The 19,409-nt window shown below is 46.7% G+C and overlaps 1 protein-coding gene across 5 annotated transcripts in view; it reads left to right on the forward strand.

The window, feature by feature from the left end:
- The first annotated feature begins 3,098 nt into the window (after nt 1-3,098).
- Nucleotides 3,099-19,409, forward strand: part of PDPK1 (3-phosphoinositide dependent protein kinase 1) — a 63,426-nt gene continuing 47,115 nt past the window's right edge. Inside the window, exons 1-2 of one of the 5 annotated variants that reach the window (XM_032460228.1) lie at nt 3,133-3,248; nt 11,972-12,009. Coding sequence is in view for 3 of the 5 variants with exons in the window: in XM_032460224.1 (XP_032316115.1) it covers nt 4,541-4,597; nt 4,988-5,059 (129 nt within the window). In the remaining 2 variants the exon portion in view is untranslated. Of the gene's footprint in view, nt 3,249-3,473; nt 4,598-4,987; nt 5,060-11,971; nt 12,027-19,409 lie in introns of those variants that run through there. The other 4 variants (XM_032460229.1, XM_032460224.1, XM_032460227.1 and 1 more) reach the window with 4 other exon arrangements.

Consider the following 19,409-nt stretch of genomic DNA (forward strand, 5'->3'; position numbering starts at 1 on the left):
TACAGCTCATTATAAGAAATTGATTATAGTTCCCTGTGCTATACAGTAGGTCCCTATTGCTTATTTTATATATAGTAGTGTGTATCTGACCAAGTCCATATTTCTAAATAATATCATTGTACTTTAAGTCTTGATTTATCACTTGGAGTCATTATCTACTGCCTTTCTGTTAAAAGAGGTAAGGATTCAACTCTCTCATACCCCCTTTCCTCTCTGGGTCCTGCCAAGGTGGAGTATGATAACAAACGGTTAAAACAGTGCATCTGTATTATGGCTATAACTTTTACTCACGGCTGAGATGAGTGAGATGCCTGGAGAACTGTGATTGTGCTTCCTTTCTGGTCTCGCTGTTTATTTTGAAGTTTTCCTCATCTCTGTCTGCTTCTTAATTCACTTAAAAAAATTTTAATGGAGGCACTGGGGAGTGAACGCAGTACCTTGTGCATGTGAAGCATGCACTTTACCACCGAGCTATTAATTATCCCCCCATTCACTTTTATATGTGGTGAAATCTATCAGAGAATCTATCATTTTGAGTATTCTGGGGACACCCTCTGAAGCCTGCTCCCCTTAGGTCTGAGGAATCTTGGGATTTCTCCTCGTTATCCGTTTAAAATTGCACCATCTCCCTGGGTACTCCTGGAACCACACTTACCTGATTTTCTTTCTCCCCCACAACACTTATTACCTTCTAGCATACCATAAGACTTGCTTATTTATTAACTTGCTGCCCACCCTTCCTCTGCTGGTGGTATCAGAGTACCATGAGGGCAGAGATTTTTGTGTTTTGCTCGCCAATGAACTGCCAATGTCTAGCAGAGTGCTTGGCATGGAGGGGAGGCTTAATACAAATTTGTTAAATGTATAAATCCTGGGACTTCCCTTCATCGCTCTGCTGTGTGCTTACTCCCTCATTTGATGGAGCTTATCCCTCAGTAACTTCCTCAGAAAGGGTGCTTGTGAAATAGATATTTTTAGACTCTATAGCTATGTATATATTTACACTCACATTTCGTGTATAGTTTGGCAAATTCTTCACTTGTAAGATGGTAGTAGATATTGAGTATCTCCAGGTTGTGGTGAGAAGTAAGAGAAATCATATAAAGTGGTTAGCGTTCTTTGAGGACAAGTTATTCTTACTTTGCAAGGATTGAAAAATATAAAATAAGGGTTGTTGGGAGGCAGTTGAGTACAGTGGCCAAGAGCAAGGCGTTGGTGTTGGTTGGGGCTAGTTTTGAGTCTTATGCTCTGTGACTTAGTAACTCTATGACCAAGAGAAAGCAAATCACTAAAGCCTTGATTTCCTCATGTAAAGAACGGAAATGGTCATAGTACCAACTGCTCATGCAGCTGTTGTGTGGAAAATCAGGTACATTGCTCTTAATACATAGCAGGAATTATTGACGTAGGATAATGTCCCCAGTGTTCCCAAATGTTGGCTGTGGCTTGGTATGGTAGGAAGAGCAGTGTCTACCCTGAACTTGTCTTTGTGTCTGCTGAGGGTGAGTGTGTCTAGAGCTGGGTAGGCAAATGGCAATTTGCAATATGTTATCAAGAGTTCTGAGAGGGATACCTGCATTCTGACCCAGCAATTCCAGCTGCTGAGAATTTAGCCTAAGGAAAGAAGTAAGGTTGTGCCTGTATTTCAGTGCAGGTCCTCCTTGTTCATGAGGAAAAAACCGGGGAACCACTTCAGTGTCAGGAGGGAGCTTGATCAATACATGGATCTACAAGCTATAGGATTCCTCCCGTGGAGTCCTCTTAGCCTTTACAACTGAGAAAGACAGCAGTCATATATCAGGAGAGCTGTGCAGGATACAGGATGATACATTGTTAGGGTGAAAAAGTGAGTATCAAAACAGCATGAGCCCTTCTGAGGGATGGGGGTTACATTTGCCATTTTATTTATTTTGTAAGGTACATAAATGTACAGATGATTGGAAAGATGTACAAACAGATGCTGTAGAGCCTAATGGTCAAAGCACAGCCTCTGGCATGTAGTATCAAGATCCTGGGTCTGGCAATACAAGACTGAAGGCAAGTTCCAGAACTGTGCTATATGCCTCAGCCTCCTCATATGAAAAGTGGGGCAACAATAGCTGGGATGCTTGTTTAGAGTAAATGAGATCAGACATGAAAATTCCTTACTAAGAGTAAGCACTTGGTGAGTGTTAGCAGCTCTCACTGCTATTCAACAATTAATTCTGGAATTATAGGTTCACTTATCTTATTATTACTTCTCTGTGTTGTCTTAATTGTTACTTTAAAATAGAATTGTTCAAAAAATTGTTTTTTGAAAATAGAAAAAAGGTTATTTAAAAATATGCAAACCTTCAGGTAACAAAGATGACTCTAATTTTGTTTAAAACAACATCATCTTAGAACAACAATGTGAATGTACTTAATGCCATTGAGTCATACACTACAATGGTTAAGGTGGTAAATTTTATGTGTAATATACCACAATTTAAAAAACCCACCAACATCATCATCAAAAACAGTAACAACCACCAAAAAATTCAACATCATCATCAACAAAAATAACAAGAAAACTAATAAGCAGAGAAGAAAGTTCTGAAGGTGTCCCAGGGACTATTAGCAGTGATGAGATGGGATTGTTTTCTGCCCTATAGATAGTACTTTAGAGCCTGGATTTCCTTCCGTGAATACTTCTTAGTTCTGTAACTAGTGAAGTTGCTTTTCGGTGTTTCCTCAGAGCCCGGCTTCCAAGTCCGAGCAGTGCGGGTTGAAGCCCAGCCCCACACCCTGCCTCGGGTGTGACCGTGGCCCGCCTCAGCTCCAGCTCCCTCCCCGAGCACTGCGAGCCTCACTTTCCCGAACTGGGATGACAGTTCGCCCCATCCCCCGCCCGGCCCCGCCCCGCGGCCCCGGGATTGGCTCGCGCCCGGTCCCCCCCTCGAGGCGGGGCCGGGTCGCTCCAGCCCGCCGGGCCTCAACCCGGAAATGCGGATCGCGGGCGCCGGCGGGGCTAGCCGGGCAGAGCGACAGCGAGTGTGGCCAGTGGGCGCGGGCAATGGAGGCAGCGCGGCGGAAGTCCCGCCTGGCGTCGCGCGGGGGCGGGGCGGCGCCGGGGGCGGTGGGCGGCGGGGCGGGCGCAGGATGAGGGCGGCCATTGCTGGGGCTCCGCTGCGGGGAGGAGGACGCTGAGGAGGCGCGGAGCCGCGCAGCGCTGCGGGGGAGGCGCCCTCGCCTACGCGGGGCCCATGGCCAGGACCACCAGCCAGCTGGTGAGTGCGCGGCGGCCGCCCTGGCGCGCCGGTTCGTCACCCGGCCGAGCGCGTCGGCCGCCGGGGCCCGGCGAGGCGGGGCGGCCCGCGGTCCCGGGGGCCGGGCGGTGCCTCACCTGCGGCCGGGCGGCCGGGCCGGGGACCTTTGGCGCCGTGGAGTCACCGCTTGGCCGCCGCGGGAAGCTCGGGCGCTAGTGCCGCGGACGCCGGCCCGGCGGGGGCGCTGACAGGCGCACGGAGGGCGGGGGAGGCCGGGGAGGTGTCACCGGCCCGTCGCGGTGGAAGTGCTGGGAAAGTTTGTTTTCGGCGCGGCGCGGCCTGGAGCGGAGCCTCCGGGGCTATCTTTCGTTCTGTGGAGGAACCGCCCTGGGCCTTCACCTGGGATCGGGTCCTGGTGCCTCTGTTCGCAGCGAAAGCAGGAGGTGCGAGTTCTTCCTCAAAGCACCTGATGCTCGGGCCCCTCCGAATTCTCGGTTGGGATGGAATCTGATCGACTCCGATACACGTCTTTCCTGGCCCGGCGGAGCGGCATTTGGATGCTTTTCCTGCCTTGAGGCTCCACTTTGGCATCGGCATCAGAGTGTTGGGAGCCTCCGGGAAGCCGGACTTGAACCTACCACCGCGGGCAAGCCCGGGCGGATAGATTTTAGAGCGAAGAAAAAAGATAAAGCACTTGTTGGGTTAAATGTTTTGGTGAAAGTATCGCTATTGTTCCAGTGTTTTCTCTCTGTTGCTAAAAGTATCCCTAGTGTTTTTTTGCTTCCTCTCCTGTTAAGTTCTGGAGTCTTGGGAAGGTGATTTAAGGGTTTATACCTTGTATGCGAATGTGAAGTGGATGATGGAAGAATGTCTAGACAGCTTGCAAAATTTCGGTCAAAAGGCAGATCCCTTAAAATGAAGGAAGACCCAAGAAGTTTACTTGACCCATTATTTTCCGTGGTAACAACTTAATCTTTTTGAAGGGTCGTGAGCCCCTTTGAGACTCTGCGGGAAGGTCTGAGTGTCCTCCTATGAAAAAGGCACAGCTACACCGAATTTTGTGATCGCTTCGGGAGGCTCTCGAACCTTTTCCAGGTCAACCGGGGACTTCGGTTAAGAACTCTGCTTTACAGAGATGGTTGATAATCTGAAGTCTGAGGAAGAGGACCTGTTCAATTGAGAAAAACGGTGAAAAGCGAAGGGATGTCTTTGACTATTGCAGCATGTGTGGCTGTACCCTGGGGTGCCTGGACTAATACACAGAAACACGAATTAGGTTGTTTGGCGGACCTCAGTGGAGGTTGGGGCTGACAATGATCATGGAAGTTTGTAAAATGAACTTTCACACAGTGATGCTGTTGCAATGCAAGGTGTGTACTCTGATGGCGCCTATGGGAAGAGGAAAAGAATATCTTCTCATAGTCTTGGTAGTTCCACGTGATGGACATTTGACATCTGGAGTTTTCTTCGCAGAAGGCAGCTTTGTAGTGAAAAAATGCTGAAGTTCACCGAGAAAAAAAATGAATTACAGAATAAGTATCAACCTCCCAGTCAGGAAATGTCTTCATCAGCTAGATTTCCCCACATGTACATGAGACTTTGCTGTCTTTACCGTCACTCATGGCAGAGATGCCCCAAGTATGGGATTCTTCACCTGAGGACAGATAGATTTGCACTGTTCAAGTGAATTTGTACCTGGACTTTTAAAGAGGCACTTTATGAGAAGCCCTCTGGCTGAGTTATTTTCCCATTTCTTTAAGTATATACCACCAACAGGGGGAGCGGTAGGAATTGGGAAGTCTGGAAATGGCCTGGCTCAGTTTGATACTAAGGTGAGCCAGAGGCTGTAAGAACCATTTATTGAGCACTTACTTTAAGGCAGGGACTTTGCAAGATAGCTCACATGGTGTTGCTTGACTTCTGTCTACAGTGTTGTGAGGTAGGTGTCGTTCCCATTTTATAGGTGTGAAAACTGAAGTGCAGAGAGGTTGAGTACCTGCCTGGTTAATAGAGTGCAATTTGAACCCCCATCTGAGCAATGGCAGAGGCCTGAGTGCCACCCTGCCCTTCAAGTGAGGAGTGCCCTCAGGGAGGATCTGCTGGGCTGCTCAGTGCAGCACTTGGCCTAAGGAGGTCTTCAGTGCCACTGCCCAGGACATCTTCTCAGGGATTGTGTATGTCCTCTGACTGCTGTGCTGGGGGCAGGAGGGGCATCTTCTCGTGGAAGGACAGCACACTTATTTACTTCTTTGGGCAGATGGCTGAACTCTGTGACCCCTGGAGCCTGTTTCAGCTTCACACTGTCAGAAAGCAGCTGTTTGGAAAGAGTCTCTGGTCCCTCCTTATTTGAGGGCTGATGTTCTCAATGGGTGAGGCTTGACTCTTTTCTTCACAAAAAAGAACTGTGCAACAATTTTGTTAAAGGTAAAATTGTCGATCAGGTAGAGTGGCTCCCTGCACACTCTAGGGTGGCTCTATCTTTTGCAAGTATGGCTGAGTCTGTGTGGGAGGGCAGTGGGGAAGGCAGAGAACAGGGAAAGAAATGGGTTCTGATTTTCACATGCCCTTTTAGGTAGCTTCTCATTATGTGGCCTCATGCAGGGGATGCATTTCTGTCCCTGTGACGCCCCTGAGAGCAGTTATGAGCTGAGTCCAGAGCTGGCAAGGTGAGGTCCCCATACTAATACAAGGTGGAAGCGTAGGTTTGTTTTACTCTTCAGATGTGCGTTTTGTAAGAAGGATCACCGCAGCAGCTTGTTGAGATATGTGACCTGAAGAGAGGCCTTGGGCAGCTCTTTAAAGCAGGACTTGGCCTCTTGGCTGCCTTTAGCACAGTTTTGGGGAGGAGGAAAAGGCAGCTGTGGAGTGAGTCCCCCCTTTCAATCTGTGCCCTCGTCCCTTGAGCCACTTAATGTAGGGTTTGGGTGCATGTAGGGCAAGTGTGTAATGGACAGGGAAGTGCTGCAGAAATGCACGGGGGCAAACAGGGTCAGTCCCTTCTGATAGTGTGAGGAAAACTGTCACAGCCACTACACTTTACCCTTCTTACGGAGTATTTTCTGTGGAAATGGACTTTGATGGAATCCCACATGATACGTCACTTCTGTGACTGCAGAGCAAGGAGCCGCTGCTGGGGAACACCGTATGCAGAAATGATTCCCTCAGCAGGTGCCCGGGCTAGGGCCAGTGTGTGCGTGCTCTGCGCCTGCCCTGGTGATGACAGCTGGCCAGAGGGGTGCGGAGCACAGTTGTTTTGAAGGCAAGTTCAAAGGGCAGATCACTGGGGAGGAAGTGCTGTTGTGGAAACTGTAAGTTTTGGACATGTATTGTTAAGACCTTTTGGTAGTACGTTCTTCTGTAACTGGATTACACTCTTGTTTAGTGTAATACCAGACCAGAACCTTTAAAGAATTATTTGAATATGGGGAACTGGTTGTGTAGCCAGCCCCTAGATGAATCAACAGGCAAGTGCATTTTCTCAAGAGTAGTGGGGAACATGTTCTGATGATGGTGTCTTAGAGGAGAAAGGCCTGTTGGGTTCATGATGGTTCTTGGGGACCTGTTTTCTGTGCGTGACACTGGTTATGTATATATAGTTGCACAAAGTCTGCTTCTGTCCTCCTGGTCTAGAAAAATTTCCTGATTTAAACTAATTTTTTCTCCGAGAAATTCCAAGTTGTTTTGAATGTATTGAGAGAGAGAGTTCATTATAAAGGATTTACAATTGTGGGCTTCAAATCTCTTATCAGAGCAACTGATTCAGGTTTCTGTTTAAATGGCTGGATTACACATAGGCCCACAGAAGCGAGAACTGACAGCGCTGCAAACTCTGTGTGTGAAAAAGAGGGACAAATCTGACATTAGCAGCCCATGACTGGGTTCGTGGCCCACAGAAGAAAAAACAAGGGTGGTTTCCATCTGCAGGCTGGTCGAGGGGCCTGATATAGGTGGGCGCATATTTCCTTGTGGCCCATTGACCTCTTCTGTCCTACGGATAGGATTGTGCTCTCTGTACCAACCACTTGGAGCCTGCAGGGATTCAAAATATTGAAACCACAGAAGGTGTGGTTTGAAGGTATGTCTGGATGCCAAGGAAGTTAGCTCTGGAGGTCTGTGTCTTCTGCCTGTTTGCAGAGCTGGTGACAGGTCTGCCCATGTTGGAGAGGGCTGATGAAAGGCTGTGTGTGTCTCAGCAGCATTTCAGTCAGAATTCATCCGGCTAAAAGCTTAGCTTTTAACAGTGAATTCATTGTTGAAGTCTCATTCTTCAACCTGTTTTTCTTTTTTTGAATTAATTTTACTGTAGCAGGAGTTGTATCTCAAAGTGACAGCTGAATATTGGATGCTGTCAGAGAAGATTGGTAATACTCGCAGGGAGGTTTGAAGCCTCATTGAAGTTCTCCTTAAGTGCTTTGACCTGCAGTGGAAAGCTGTGGGGAAAGGGGCTTGGAGTTAACTTTTCCATTCTCTCTCTGTCTCTGGGAGATTGGGAGGACAGGGCTTGCAGTGGTCCTGGGCACTCTGCCTCCACCCAGGGGGAGAAGATTGACCTTGCAGACCTCAGTCGTGAACCCTATCTGAAGTGTGGTGCTTGTGGTCAGTGGTGGCATGACTGGGACACTCTCCTGCAGTGAGGGAATTAGTTGCGGCTGGAGGGGAATTGGCCACACTGTGTTCTCCTCATGCACTCTCTCCTGGTGACGCTGAAAACATTGACAAACTTTTTTCCTAGTTCTTCCTTTCTTGGTGAGGAAGTGAGGACTCACTGGTAGGGTCCCCAAGTTCCAATGCCCCTGTGACCTCCCCTACCTCTCCTGGCCTTACTTAGCTCTTCCTCCGGGGTCCCTTGGATGCCTTTGCCATGTGGCCGCTCTTCCCAGCCTGCACAGCTCCTGAGAGTGTCCAGGATGTTCTTGGTTGCCAGGTTCTCCTCTTTAGGCCCTTCCTCTTTGCTTGAAGAAATGCCCCTCAGTGGAAACCCCGCCCTGCGGCTATGAGTCCTTTTCTGGTCAGTCAGCTTCTTTGTGCTACTCTCCCCTTTGGTCTGCATCAGGTTTTGTTATATAGTCAATGTTGAAAACAGGTTCTGTACCTTGTTACGTATTTATCTTTCTGAACCTGGAGTCTTTAGGTTGTTGCTGTTACTCTTTTTCATGCTTTTGCCTCATGGTTCTCATACCTGGGCTTCCTGTGGCATGTTTGTCTCAAGCCTGTCTGTCTTACCATCTTTGCTGTTTATTAAGAAAAACATCTTTGAATCCTGCGTATCTGCTCTGACTCCCTGTGTTCAGAGCTGTATATGTTTGAGGGGTGGAGGGTCTCATAATAATAAACTGTCACTTATTTAACATCCAATATGAAACTTTCCAAACTAGGAAGTTCAGTGGTTGAAAACATGGTCCCATGTTCCACTTCTTCATTGTCTAAGGAAATATAATTTAAAAAGGAGATAGCCCTTTTTTCTGCATGTATATTATACCACCTGCCTGACCCTTGAAAGATTATATTTCAAAGCCATTGGTTCCTTTTTATGCTACAGCCCTTCCTGGGAAATTTTGGTGACCCATTGTTAGGTTAAACCTGGACTAGTAAGTGTTAGTGTCGAACATACTGAATTCTGAGCTGAGGCTCTCAGTGTCGGCACTGCTGCCCTGCTGTGAGCCCTGCCATGGACCACTGTCCTCACGTGGTCAGACCCTGAGTTCCTCACCTGTAGAGGAACTGAGGTGGGTGATATGGACCCTGCTCTAGAGACAGCCGCCCCCAAGGTAGGGTTAGATTGGTTTGTTTATTTTTTAATAGAGGCACTGGGGATTGAACCCAGGACCTTGCGCATGCTAGTCAGGCACTCTATCAACTAAGCTATACCCTCCACCTCACCAACGCAGTTTTTTTCCCCATCAGGAGGATTGTTTTCTTGAAGATCCCTAATTAAGGATCAGGATCACCTTAGCAGTTTCTCTGACCCGAAGCCAAGCTGCTTTTCCCTCATGGCAGAGGGACCACGGGGGAAACAACCACCCTGCTCTGCGGCCCTCTTGGCACATCTCTCTTTGCTGCTTTGGGTAAGGTCAGAGGGCTTTTCCCAGCCCTTGGCTTTGCTCTAATCTCTAAGAGTGTTCTGTCCTAAGAGGAGCGCTTGCTCCCTGAGTGGGTGCAGCTGTGCCGCTGAGTGTGAGAGGCTCCACCTTCCCGGGATGGTTGTGCAGCTGGTGGTCCTGGGGGGTGTCTCAACACTCAGTGTCTGGGCAGCCCAGCTTGTCCTGGGTTTTCCTGCCATGCACCTGTGCACAGATGTGCAGTGAGTGAGTGTGAGTGAGAGAGCCACCAGGGAGGAGAGCAGGAGTGAATGTGAATTTTAGACCCAGTGTGTGCCAACACTAGGTGTCCAGCAGTTCTTTTCCTTTGGGAGATGATGGGAATAGCCCAGTCTCTGGGAAGATGGCCTGAACACTGGCTCTGCTCAGGCATGTTCTTAGGAGGTCTAACCTATAGCAGCTAGACCCTGGGGAAGCAAGTAAGTTAGCAAGCTAGCTTACTTAGCAAGCTAAGAAGCTGGATGACTGCTCATTTGCGAGGTCTTGTCATTATTAACTGGCTTCCTTCCTTGAGGGTGAGCCCTTAGCCATTCTGCTTTTTTCTCTCAGTGTGGCCTGTGACTTAGCCTGGACCGGAGGCTGAGAGAATAAACTGTTCCCTCAGTGTCCAGTCTCAGCAGCTCAGTGTGTACTGCTCTCTTTTTCCATTGTTAACTCATTTTTTTCTTTGTGTAGTTTGGTATTTTTCTTTCATTGGTTTTTTTCATTGGTCAAAATTATAGTCTACTGATTGAATATACATAGCTAGTTATTATCAGATGTACAGGTTTTAAAATGTGTATCTAAATGTAGATTTTATTTGTGAATGCATATATTCCCATTACTAAAAAAGTCCAAAAAACAGCAACTCCTATAATCTAAATGCCTTTTTTTTTTTTTTTTTAAATCTTAGAACTCTCTTGTCCAGAAATTACTGGCATTGAGCTGTGTGTCTCTGGGGTAGAAGAGGGTGAGGATGGGCTGGTGGTGGGTTAGGAGAAGAGGCATCAACAGAAACAGGGCTCCACGCTCATGGCCTGAAGGAATTCTTGGGTGAAGAAGACCACATTTGCATCTTAGTGGGTGAGGGGCATCCTTTGTGTGCTCCCACCCCTCTGTGAGCCCCACTAACCATGGCTCTCTGCTTCAGGGGCTGAAGGGAAATGGTCAGCAACATGGCCCTTGATATCTGAAGGGGAGGGCTGTGCCTTGCCAGGAGTGGGTGGACAGTCTTTATGTGGCTGCTCCAGAGAGGAACACAGAAGAGTCTGGACCCAGGGTGCACTGAGCAGGGGCTTTCCTGGGACGGGCAGGCTGGAGACGGGGAAGCAGGGAAGTGGCCAAGTGTGGAGGAAGTTTGAGGAGGGACCACTGTTTTGCATGCTAGGAAGACCAGGTGTGCTGTGCTAACCTAGTACTTTCTCAGGGAGACCTACTCTGCTTCCAAACACGGAGGTCTTTTGGACAAGCTGAAGAAGGTGGTGGTATTAGGAAATTTATACTAAACGTATTCAGTGTTAGGTTTTTCCCTTTCAAATAAATTATTTTCTTTCAATAATCATATATTTTTCCAATTAGTATTCGGTATTAACTCTGAGTCAAGTTTTCAGTGACACAGGATGTTTTCAGATCCTTTAAGTCTGCTTGAAGCTATCAAAATAGCCTCTAAACAAACTTATTTTTTTTAAAATAAACTTGATTTTGGAATAATTCTGGGTATATAGAAGAGTTGCAAAGACAACACAGAGTTCCCATAATACCTATCATCCCACTTCCTCTAGTGTTAACATCTACACAACCCTGCCACATTTGTCTAAACTAAGACAATAACATTGGTACCATGCTATTAACTGAACTGCAGATCTGTTTGGGATTTCATCAGTATCCCCCCAGTGTCTTCTTTCTGTTTCAGGATCCCATCCAGGGTACCACATTGCTTTTAGTTGTCTTGTCTCCTCGGTCTCCTCTGGTCTAGGACAGTTTTTCAGTCCTTCCTTGTTTTTCATGAACTTGATGCCTTTGAAGAGTACTGGTCAAGTATTTCATAGACTGTCCCTCAGCTTAGGTTTTTCTAATGTCTTTGGTGATGAAGCTAAAGTTATGGGCTCAGGAAGACGCCCATGGAGGTTGGGTGCCCCTAGTGCATCCTGTCAGGGATGCCTGATGTCCACATGATTATTACTGGCAAGGTGAAACAAGATTCGTTTTTTTTTTTAACTGAATTATAATTAATTTGCAATGTTGTGTAAGATTAACTGGAATTAAGCCTATGGCCCTACTCTGCTCTCTGATTCTTGCTGTTCATGTGTCATAGGATGACCACAGTATTTTTATTTTGGGAGGGACTTCATGCTTACCCAATTGGATCCTTCTGGTTTCCAGATGAAGACACTTGGGAGTTGGAAGGCTTTAGAACTGGCATGGGGTCCAGGTGCCTGCCTGCTCTGGCCACTTTCCGCAGGCACGGACACTCCCAGGACGCTCTGCAGGGACAGAGATGTCCCCCGGTGCAGAGTGAGCCTAAACTTGCTGATAGAAATGGTTTCTAATCAGGGGAAGGCCTGTGTCCCTCTGGAGTGTTTGGAGACTGCTATTTGTGATCTAATTAGCATTTGCCGTGATCTGCTTGGGTCCTGTGTGCTCAGTCTCTTTGTGCTTTCTTTGCAGGTAGGAGGAGAGATCTGTATCACCTGGCCTTTGTGAAAGTAGGTGGTCAGCTTTGGTATGTTCTCCTCTAAGTTATTTTCTTTCAGGTGAAGCTGCAGTGTTGTTATTGTCTTGAGTCACAGTCTACCATGTGGGCTGTTACTTTGAGGCTTTGAGATTGAATCAAGAGGAGAGTTTGAGTTTCTTCTAACCCAGAACTCAGAAGATAGGCATTTTCAGGAAAACCATGAGTTTGGTGTGTTCCCACCCATCTGTAAATTCACCCCTCCAACCTCCCTTCCATAGGACCACAGCAAAAACAAGACAATTATGCAGTTAGGAACCAGTAGGAAGAAAGACCAGGGAGCTGATAGAAGGGGAAAGCACTTTGAAAAATTGACAGAGGGGGCCCCTGGCAGCAGCGGAGAGGCCTCAGGGCATTGAAGGCCCTACCTAGGGCTCTGGCCTGTCCAAAAGCTGTTGGGTGTTCAGAGTTGGCTAAGAGGAAGGCAAAATACAGACTGGCCTGCCTGCCTGCCCTTTTCCCCTTCCTCCTCCTCTTTTGTTTCTGGTAACTGAACCCTATATTGGTGATCGGTGGAGGTGTGGATGAATGTCATGCTAGACAAAATAGATCTTTCTCTGCACACTGAAGTTGTGAAGTTCTACTGTGGGAGTTAGCCGTTAACAGTGGGACAAAGTCCCTCTGTGTCTTGCTTGGCCGTTATTGTTCCCAATAAGAAACTCTTTATTCAGAATTTGCAGATAACAAGCCTAAGAAGGGAAAACATCTGTTTATGGAGCCTTTTCAGGTATCAGGCTAGGCATTCACAGTTAGAAATAAGTTGGGTCTCTCTTCTGCCATTGCAAACCATGTAAGTGTATCCTGCTGGAAGGGTGTTCATGCCAGATGACCTTTATATATATGGCCAGTGACATTCTAGGGGTTGGTTTTTGTTTTCTTTTCCTATTTCAAGGAGAGAAAAGCTTTTGAGGATTAAAAAAGAAAACTCTTACTACATTAATCTGGCTTTTTTTTTTAACAGGATAATCTGTAAGGGTTATTAGAATAGCACATCACTGTGGTTATCTTTATGTGTGAAACACTGATGGAAGATAAACAAAATCCAGGCCATTTTGGGAAACTTTGATGAGTTCCTACAGGTCCCTTTGCTGCTCTCAAGGATGGTGCACCTTGCTGGGGGAGATGCTGCAGGCCAGCGAGGACAGGTTGTAGTACACTGAGGTTGAAGGACACAAGGGGAGGAGAGGGTATAGGTGATGGGTCAGTGTCAGCAAAGGGGAGGTGGCAGGGCTGCTGCAGCCACGAGAGAGGTGGGAAGCGCTGAGGATCTCCAGCCCAGTAGAAGGGAAGGTAGGGCTAGGGGGAGGGATTGAGAGGGCTGGAACCAGAGAAAGGTTCTCATTTCATTGGAAGTACCCATGTGTTCTAGATTTTATTTTCATTTCTGACCTTTTAGTCTTGGAGTCTAAGGGAGGTTTCCTTTAAGGAGCTGGAGTTGGAAGCTGGAAGGTGGAAAAGAGGAGGCCTCAGCCAGGGTTCAGCTCCTGGGTAGAAAGGTAGCAGCTCAGTACCTGCTGGCCTCACCGCATCACTTACTTTCAAGATAATTTACTTTTGATCAAGTTAGGTATCACTTAGATTCCCAAACTAGATTGTAGGGGAAAATGTTTGCTGAATGAATTTAATTCCCATGGGAAGCTTTGTATTTCAGTGGTGTATGATTAATGTTACTTGAGCTTAGAAACTCCGTTTTTCTTAGTTGTCAACTTTAATATGTTAAATTATTAATTTTAGGGAAACAGAAGGCAAGAGCTTGTTGATGTTATTGTTTTCTGACTAATAATAGATTTTACTGAGTAAAGCTTTTAATGCATATTCTTTCTAGGTTTTATCCGAGTTACTTGGTTGTGAAATGGAATCTTAAATATATGGATTGGATTAGTTATCTTTGGAGTGCTGCTGTTTTTTCTGATCCAGCTCAAGGATGACAGGCTTTAAAAGCAGAAATAGGATTTCCATGCTGGGCCCTCACTGATGGTTAAGGATTTCTTTCCCACACATAGGACCTGTATGTAAAATTTATTAATTTATTTATCTGTTCATTAGCAAATACTTCTTATAGATTGCTAGTCTTTTCTGAGTGAATGGACTGATGGGCCTGGAAGGAAGTTCAGAGCCTCTGTGGGCCCCACGAGTATCACCAGTGTCCAGTGAAGACTAAGTGGCCTCTGTGGTGGGAAGGCCACTGATAAGGTCCCTCAGAGGCCCCCACCCATCTAGAACCCCTGTGCTGCATCTGCTGACCCTCCTAGGTCAGACTTCATCCATTGCAGGCACAAGGCTAATGGTTACAGGTAACCCACCAGAAAATCTGCCTTTCCTTCACCCAGAGGTCATCATTATTTCTTTCCTGTATTTTTAAAAATCAAATTGGGACCCTTATTGTATATCTGAGACAGTTTTGCTGTTTTCACTGAGTATTTTTGCGTGAGTCACTTCCAGTGGCTGTGTAGTATTCTTCTCTATGGGTGAACCATGAGTGTTGTCCTCCTGGTGGACATTTGTATAGCCATTTCTGTCTTTTTGGAGCAATTTCTTAATTCATGTTTTCATAATATAAATCTTACTCTGAATTTGACTGTTTTGTCTAGATTCAACGTAGAGGAATTTGTCAGGTCAGAAGGACTTGAGCTTAAGGTGTGATATGATAGTGGTTATTGATTACTTCCCAGGAAGGTCCTAGCAGTTTGGGGCCCTACTTTCTTGTTCTCTAGCTAACATGGAGTATCATCATACACACCCTCTGCTAACTGGGGAGGGTTGAGAGCATTGAGTTTGAATATGGCTTCACTGTTGGGCTTGTGACTGTGGACAAGGACCTGCTCTGCGCCTCAGTGTTCCCATCTGTAAAAAAGGGATACCAGTGGTCCTTACCCCAAAAGTTGTTTAGAGGACTGTGATAATATGTGTAAAATGCTCAGAAGTGAGAGTGGCAAACAGTAAGTGCTTAATAAAAGTTATTTTTAGTGGTAGAGAAAAATGGCATTTCATTAATTTCCTTTTAAGCAATATTATTTAACATTGTATCTGTAAGGGGTGTGTATAATTATATAGAGAATTTAAAACAAACTATCATGTGCCATCACCCTGCTTTAAACATAGGATTTTACTAGGCTCTTAGAAGCCCTCTCTGAGTGGCCCTCCTGATCTCCATGTTAATCAAATTAATGGCATGTAAAGTATACCTTTATGCAGTTCCAAAGTGCCAGGAGGAGGTAAGCAGAGCTTCGGTGTCCCTGCAAAGAGTCTGATATTTCAATGTTTCATAGTATGTTTGTGGTATGTACAAAGTTAATGTTGAAGGTACAGGTTTAGTAAAATTCAGAGACAGTGTTTACCAAGTCTGCAGTCTGTTAAGCCTGAAGACTAGACTACAAAGGCAGCCCTGACTTTGTGTTCCTCCACCTGCGTCTTTCTGGGTGAGAGGCTCCAAGGAGCTGGAGAAGAGAACGGGAGGACAGATTAAGTGGCCACCCTCGGGGATCACCCACTAAATACTCTCCCTCCCCTCTTGCCCTTCTCCAGCCTGCTCCATGGAACAGCAGAAAGTCTTACTTGGGTCTTTGTTTAAATCCAGCCATCCATCCACCTGCAGCTTCAGCTCCTACATGTAGTTCCGTGCCTAGTTAGAATGAACTGCATTTTGCTGTTTGTCGCACTGTGCGAGAGCATTGCTGACCACTTGGGTCACGTGGGCCAGCTTGCCATCTGCCTGCGGTTGAAGGCTAATGTGAGCAGAGCATGTAGTGTGGTCTGTGTTACGAGCACACGCAGATGGGTGCCCAGGCCCCAACAATCCCCTCCCATCACCTTAGGCAGTAGCCACACCTGGCCTGCCCTGTGAACATGACAGATGTACTTCACAAAGTGCTTTCGAGCTCATGTCTGTTGTGGGCGCCAAGCAGCCAGCCCTCAAGGAGTGGGTCGATGTTATCAACTCATTTTATAGAAGAGTAAGTTATGGCTCAGAGAGAGTGTGGCTTACCTGTGGTTACTCAGGATTTCAGCTAAATTGGCTAGGGTCCTCAGTTTTGCTCCTTCACTGTAGTCTTGATGGTGGAGGTCTGAGGTTTGGGGAAGGTAGCAGTGATTGTTGCCCCTACCTCTGCCAGGTTTTTTCCTTGCTGGGCCTAGCTTTGTGGAATTTCTTGGAGAGGAGGTTCTTACCAGAATATTCTTTGCCAGTGTACACAGCTGACTTGAGAGCAGTGTCCCTTTGGGGGTGGGCTGGTTGAATTTGGCAGCCTGACACCTGCCTTTATGCGGGAGCCTAGAGAGAGGTGTCCCCCTGTGTAGTGTATTGGTTGTATTAGTTGAGAGCCTTTCTGAGCTTCAGAGCACAGTCCGCCCAGGCAGCATTTAAAAGCAGCTTAGCTTTTCGAGTTTGGGATCCTTTCTCTTGTTGGCGGGAGCCTTAAGCTGCGTGACAGCATCTTGACCATAGAAGGCCCTGATTTTGATCTTGACTCCTCTCCTGGTGTGTTAAGGGAGCACAGCCTTTCTATATCATTTTGTATGCCTCACAGTTAAAATTGGGCCTCGTAGTACAGTATATATTTAATTTTTACTCCCAGATAAATAAACAGATAAATTTGGAGGGGGAATAGGCTTCATTTTGGTCTTGAAGGACTTATTTTATGATCTGTTGACCCTTGGTTGGGAAAACTCAATGTGTGTCTTCTGTGTTGTTTAATCCTAAAACTACTAATAACGTACTCCCTCTGAGTCGACTTGAGTGCTTTGTTGAGATTAGCTCATTAAATCCTCACAGGAAGCCGCGAAGGCCCAGTTCTCCTTATCCCTGACTATTAGGTAAAGTCTGAGCCATGGAGAGGTGATACAGTTTGTTCAAGGTCAGATGGCTAGTGAGGAGCAGAGCTGGGATCCCAACCTGGGAGAGTTCGAACAGTTGGGAGGTAACTTCTCTACTTGTTCTGGTAACTTGTTTGAGGCCATGACTATTTGTATGCAAAAGGTTTGCACAGTTTAGTAACTAATGATTAAGCATTTGGAACTATTCATTCTTGTGACATCATGAAGTTAGATTCTTCCTCAGCAGGTCTGCAGAAACTTTAAACTCTTAAGAGCCAAGACGTTTAAAGCATCTAGCTGTGATTGCTCACATTTGGGTAGTGTAGTTCCCCAGGTTTGAATCCTTGGCCCTGGTGCAGAGCGACAGGCTCCCCCATCAGGATAAAAGGGTTTCTCATCACACCAACACTAAGTCTAGCGTCAAACTCTCAAGCTCATTCTTCATAGGAAATCCTTGCTTAATTTGCATTTCATCTTTCCTAAAGAGATAAAGGTAGATAAAGATCCAGAGGGATCTGAGGGATCAGTCAACCTTTCTCACTTAAAGTTAGCTTCTCTGCCTCCTGGTGCTGACTCAGTTGCTGTTTGCTGTTTTCGTTTCTCCTTCTAATCCCTGGGGCTCAGGTAGGATTGGGCTCTTGGTAGGTGCTAAGTAAATATCTGTTAGCAAAATGAACTGATAAATTACTTTTTATTGTAAATAATTACTTTTCAAAAACAGAGGAGGAGAAACCATGAGTCTCCCATCCTAACACAGCTCCTCCGAACCATTTTGGAGCAGAAAGCTTTCCTCCCTCCCTCCCTCCCTCCCTCTCTCTCTCTTTCTTTTTATTCAAAGATACACACTCCATAGACAGTGCAGACCATCTCAGAAGGCAATAGAAAGGCCACGAGGTGTGGGGGTTGGGTGCTTAGTTTAAAGTAAAAGTGGATACACATTCCATAGGCAGAGTGCAAGGCCGTGTCACTCAGAAAGGAGAGTGCGCGGAGAGCTTTCCTTCAGCTGAGCCGCATCCCATGTGTAGATGCAGCAGCCCAGGCCACTGGCTGTGGCTTCTCCCCCACACACATACAGTGCCTCCTGAAACCTGGGGGAGTTGTCTCATCTCTTCACTTCCTTGTCTGCGTGGTGCAGTACTGTCTTGCCACCAGGTAATTAAGGACTTGTGAGGTGTACTTTAAAAATATATGGCTCTGAAAAAAAAATACGTCCCTGTGTTTTAAAAATAAGCTTATATCTACCTGACAATTAATCTCCTAAGGGTTAGTCTGTAGCTTTGGAAGAGGTGAGATGTCTGGTGTATGGGACCTGATGATTGGTAGAAAAGAAATCAGTGGGTCATTGTTTTCCTTTGCCCTAAGTGGATTTGCATTTTAAGTTCATTTGGAAGTTACTTGTTTAAAACTTGGGCTTGTCTTTCTGTTAGAGATGCTCTTGCAGAAGGGTAGTTGTAGTCCTCGCTGAAGCCCCCATCTGTTCATGCTCTGAGGAGGAGGGGTGGGGAGTGGAATCACACTGATGGGTATAGAATGAGAGTTATGTTGAGTGGAGTTGGAGGGATGTGACCCACTTTTCCAGAGACATCAAAGGTGCTGGATGTTGATGGCGCCAATTTTCCTAGCCAAGTTCAATTGAGAACAGCTGTTTTCCCTTGTGCTCAGTATTGCTGTGCCACAGACACATCTTCTACTTTTCTCAGGACCAGTGCTGTTACAGAACTTGTCCTGGTGGACACAGAGGGTAGGAGAGAAGAGCACAGAAGGGATCCCCTCATGCAGGGGGATTTAAAGGGTGCTGGTACTGGGAAGTGGAGGAGGAAGGTTGGGGCCTGGCCTGGCCAGTGCAAGGCCTTGGTCACGAGGAGCCACAGTGGCCACAGATGTGAAGCTGTCGGTGAAGCAGGCTGCAGCTCACAGCCTTCCCTTGGGTGTGAAGGGCTTGGATTTGGGGTGCACCCCTGTATATAGGAAAGGCCAGCAGTCATGACTTGTGGTGGCACAGTACCTGTGGGACTGGGCAGGGAGCCATGTTCTTGAGAACTTGTGACCAGCTCCATTTTATTAGGGAGGATAAGGATGGGGGACAGGCATACCTAGGGTATTGTTGCTTTAAACTTCTCCAGAGATTTAAATTTCAGAAAGTGAGTAACCAAAAGTATTTACTTACCATAATTTTGGGTCACTAAGTGGGTGGCAAGCTGACTGGGCTGTGCTGGGAGGGAGTGACTCACCGGCAGGCCCTGGGTTGCCTGGGCACCCTGTGCTGTGCTGCCTCCACGGGGTGGGGGGCTGGTGGGCTGGAAGGAGCTCCTTGGGAACCTGACTACCCACCAACCCCTGCCCCAGGGCCCCCGGTAGTGAGTGTCTGTCCTCAGGATCAGGGCAATATTCTCAGAGTGCTATTTATGCGGCTTAATTTTTGCTTCAAAATGTTAGAAAAATTAGCCCTTTAGAATAACAGAGATAGTACAGATAAGTATATGGTCTTTTCACACTGGAAGAGGGCTCTTCTCTTAGGCTTTCCATTTTACAGTTGTTGCTTTAAAAATGCTTTAAAAGTTA

Source organism: Camelus ferus, chromosome 18 (assembly GCF_009834535.1).
Source record: "Camelus ferus isolate YT-003-E chromosome 18, BCGSAC_Cfer_1.0, whole genome shotgun sequence".
NCBI classification, from domain to species: domain Eukaryota; kingdom Metazoa; phylum Chordata; class Mammalia; order Artiodactyla; family Camelidae; genus Camelus; species Camelus ferus.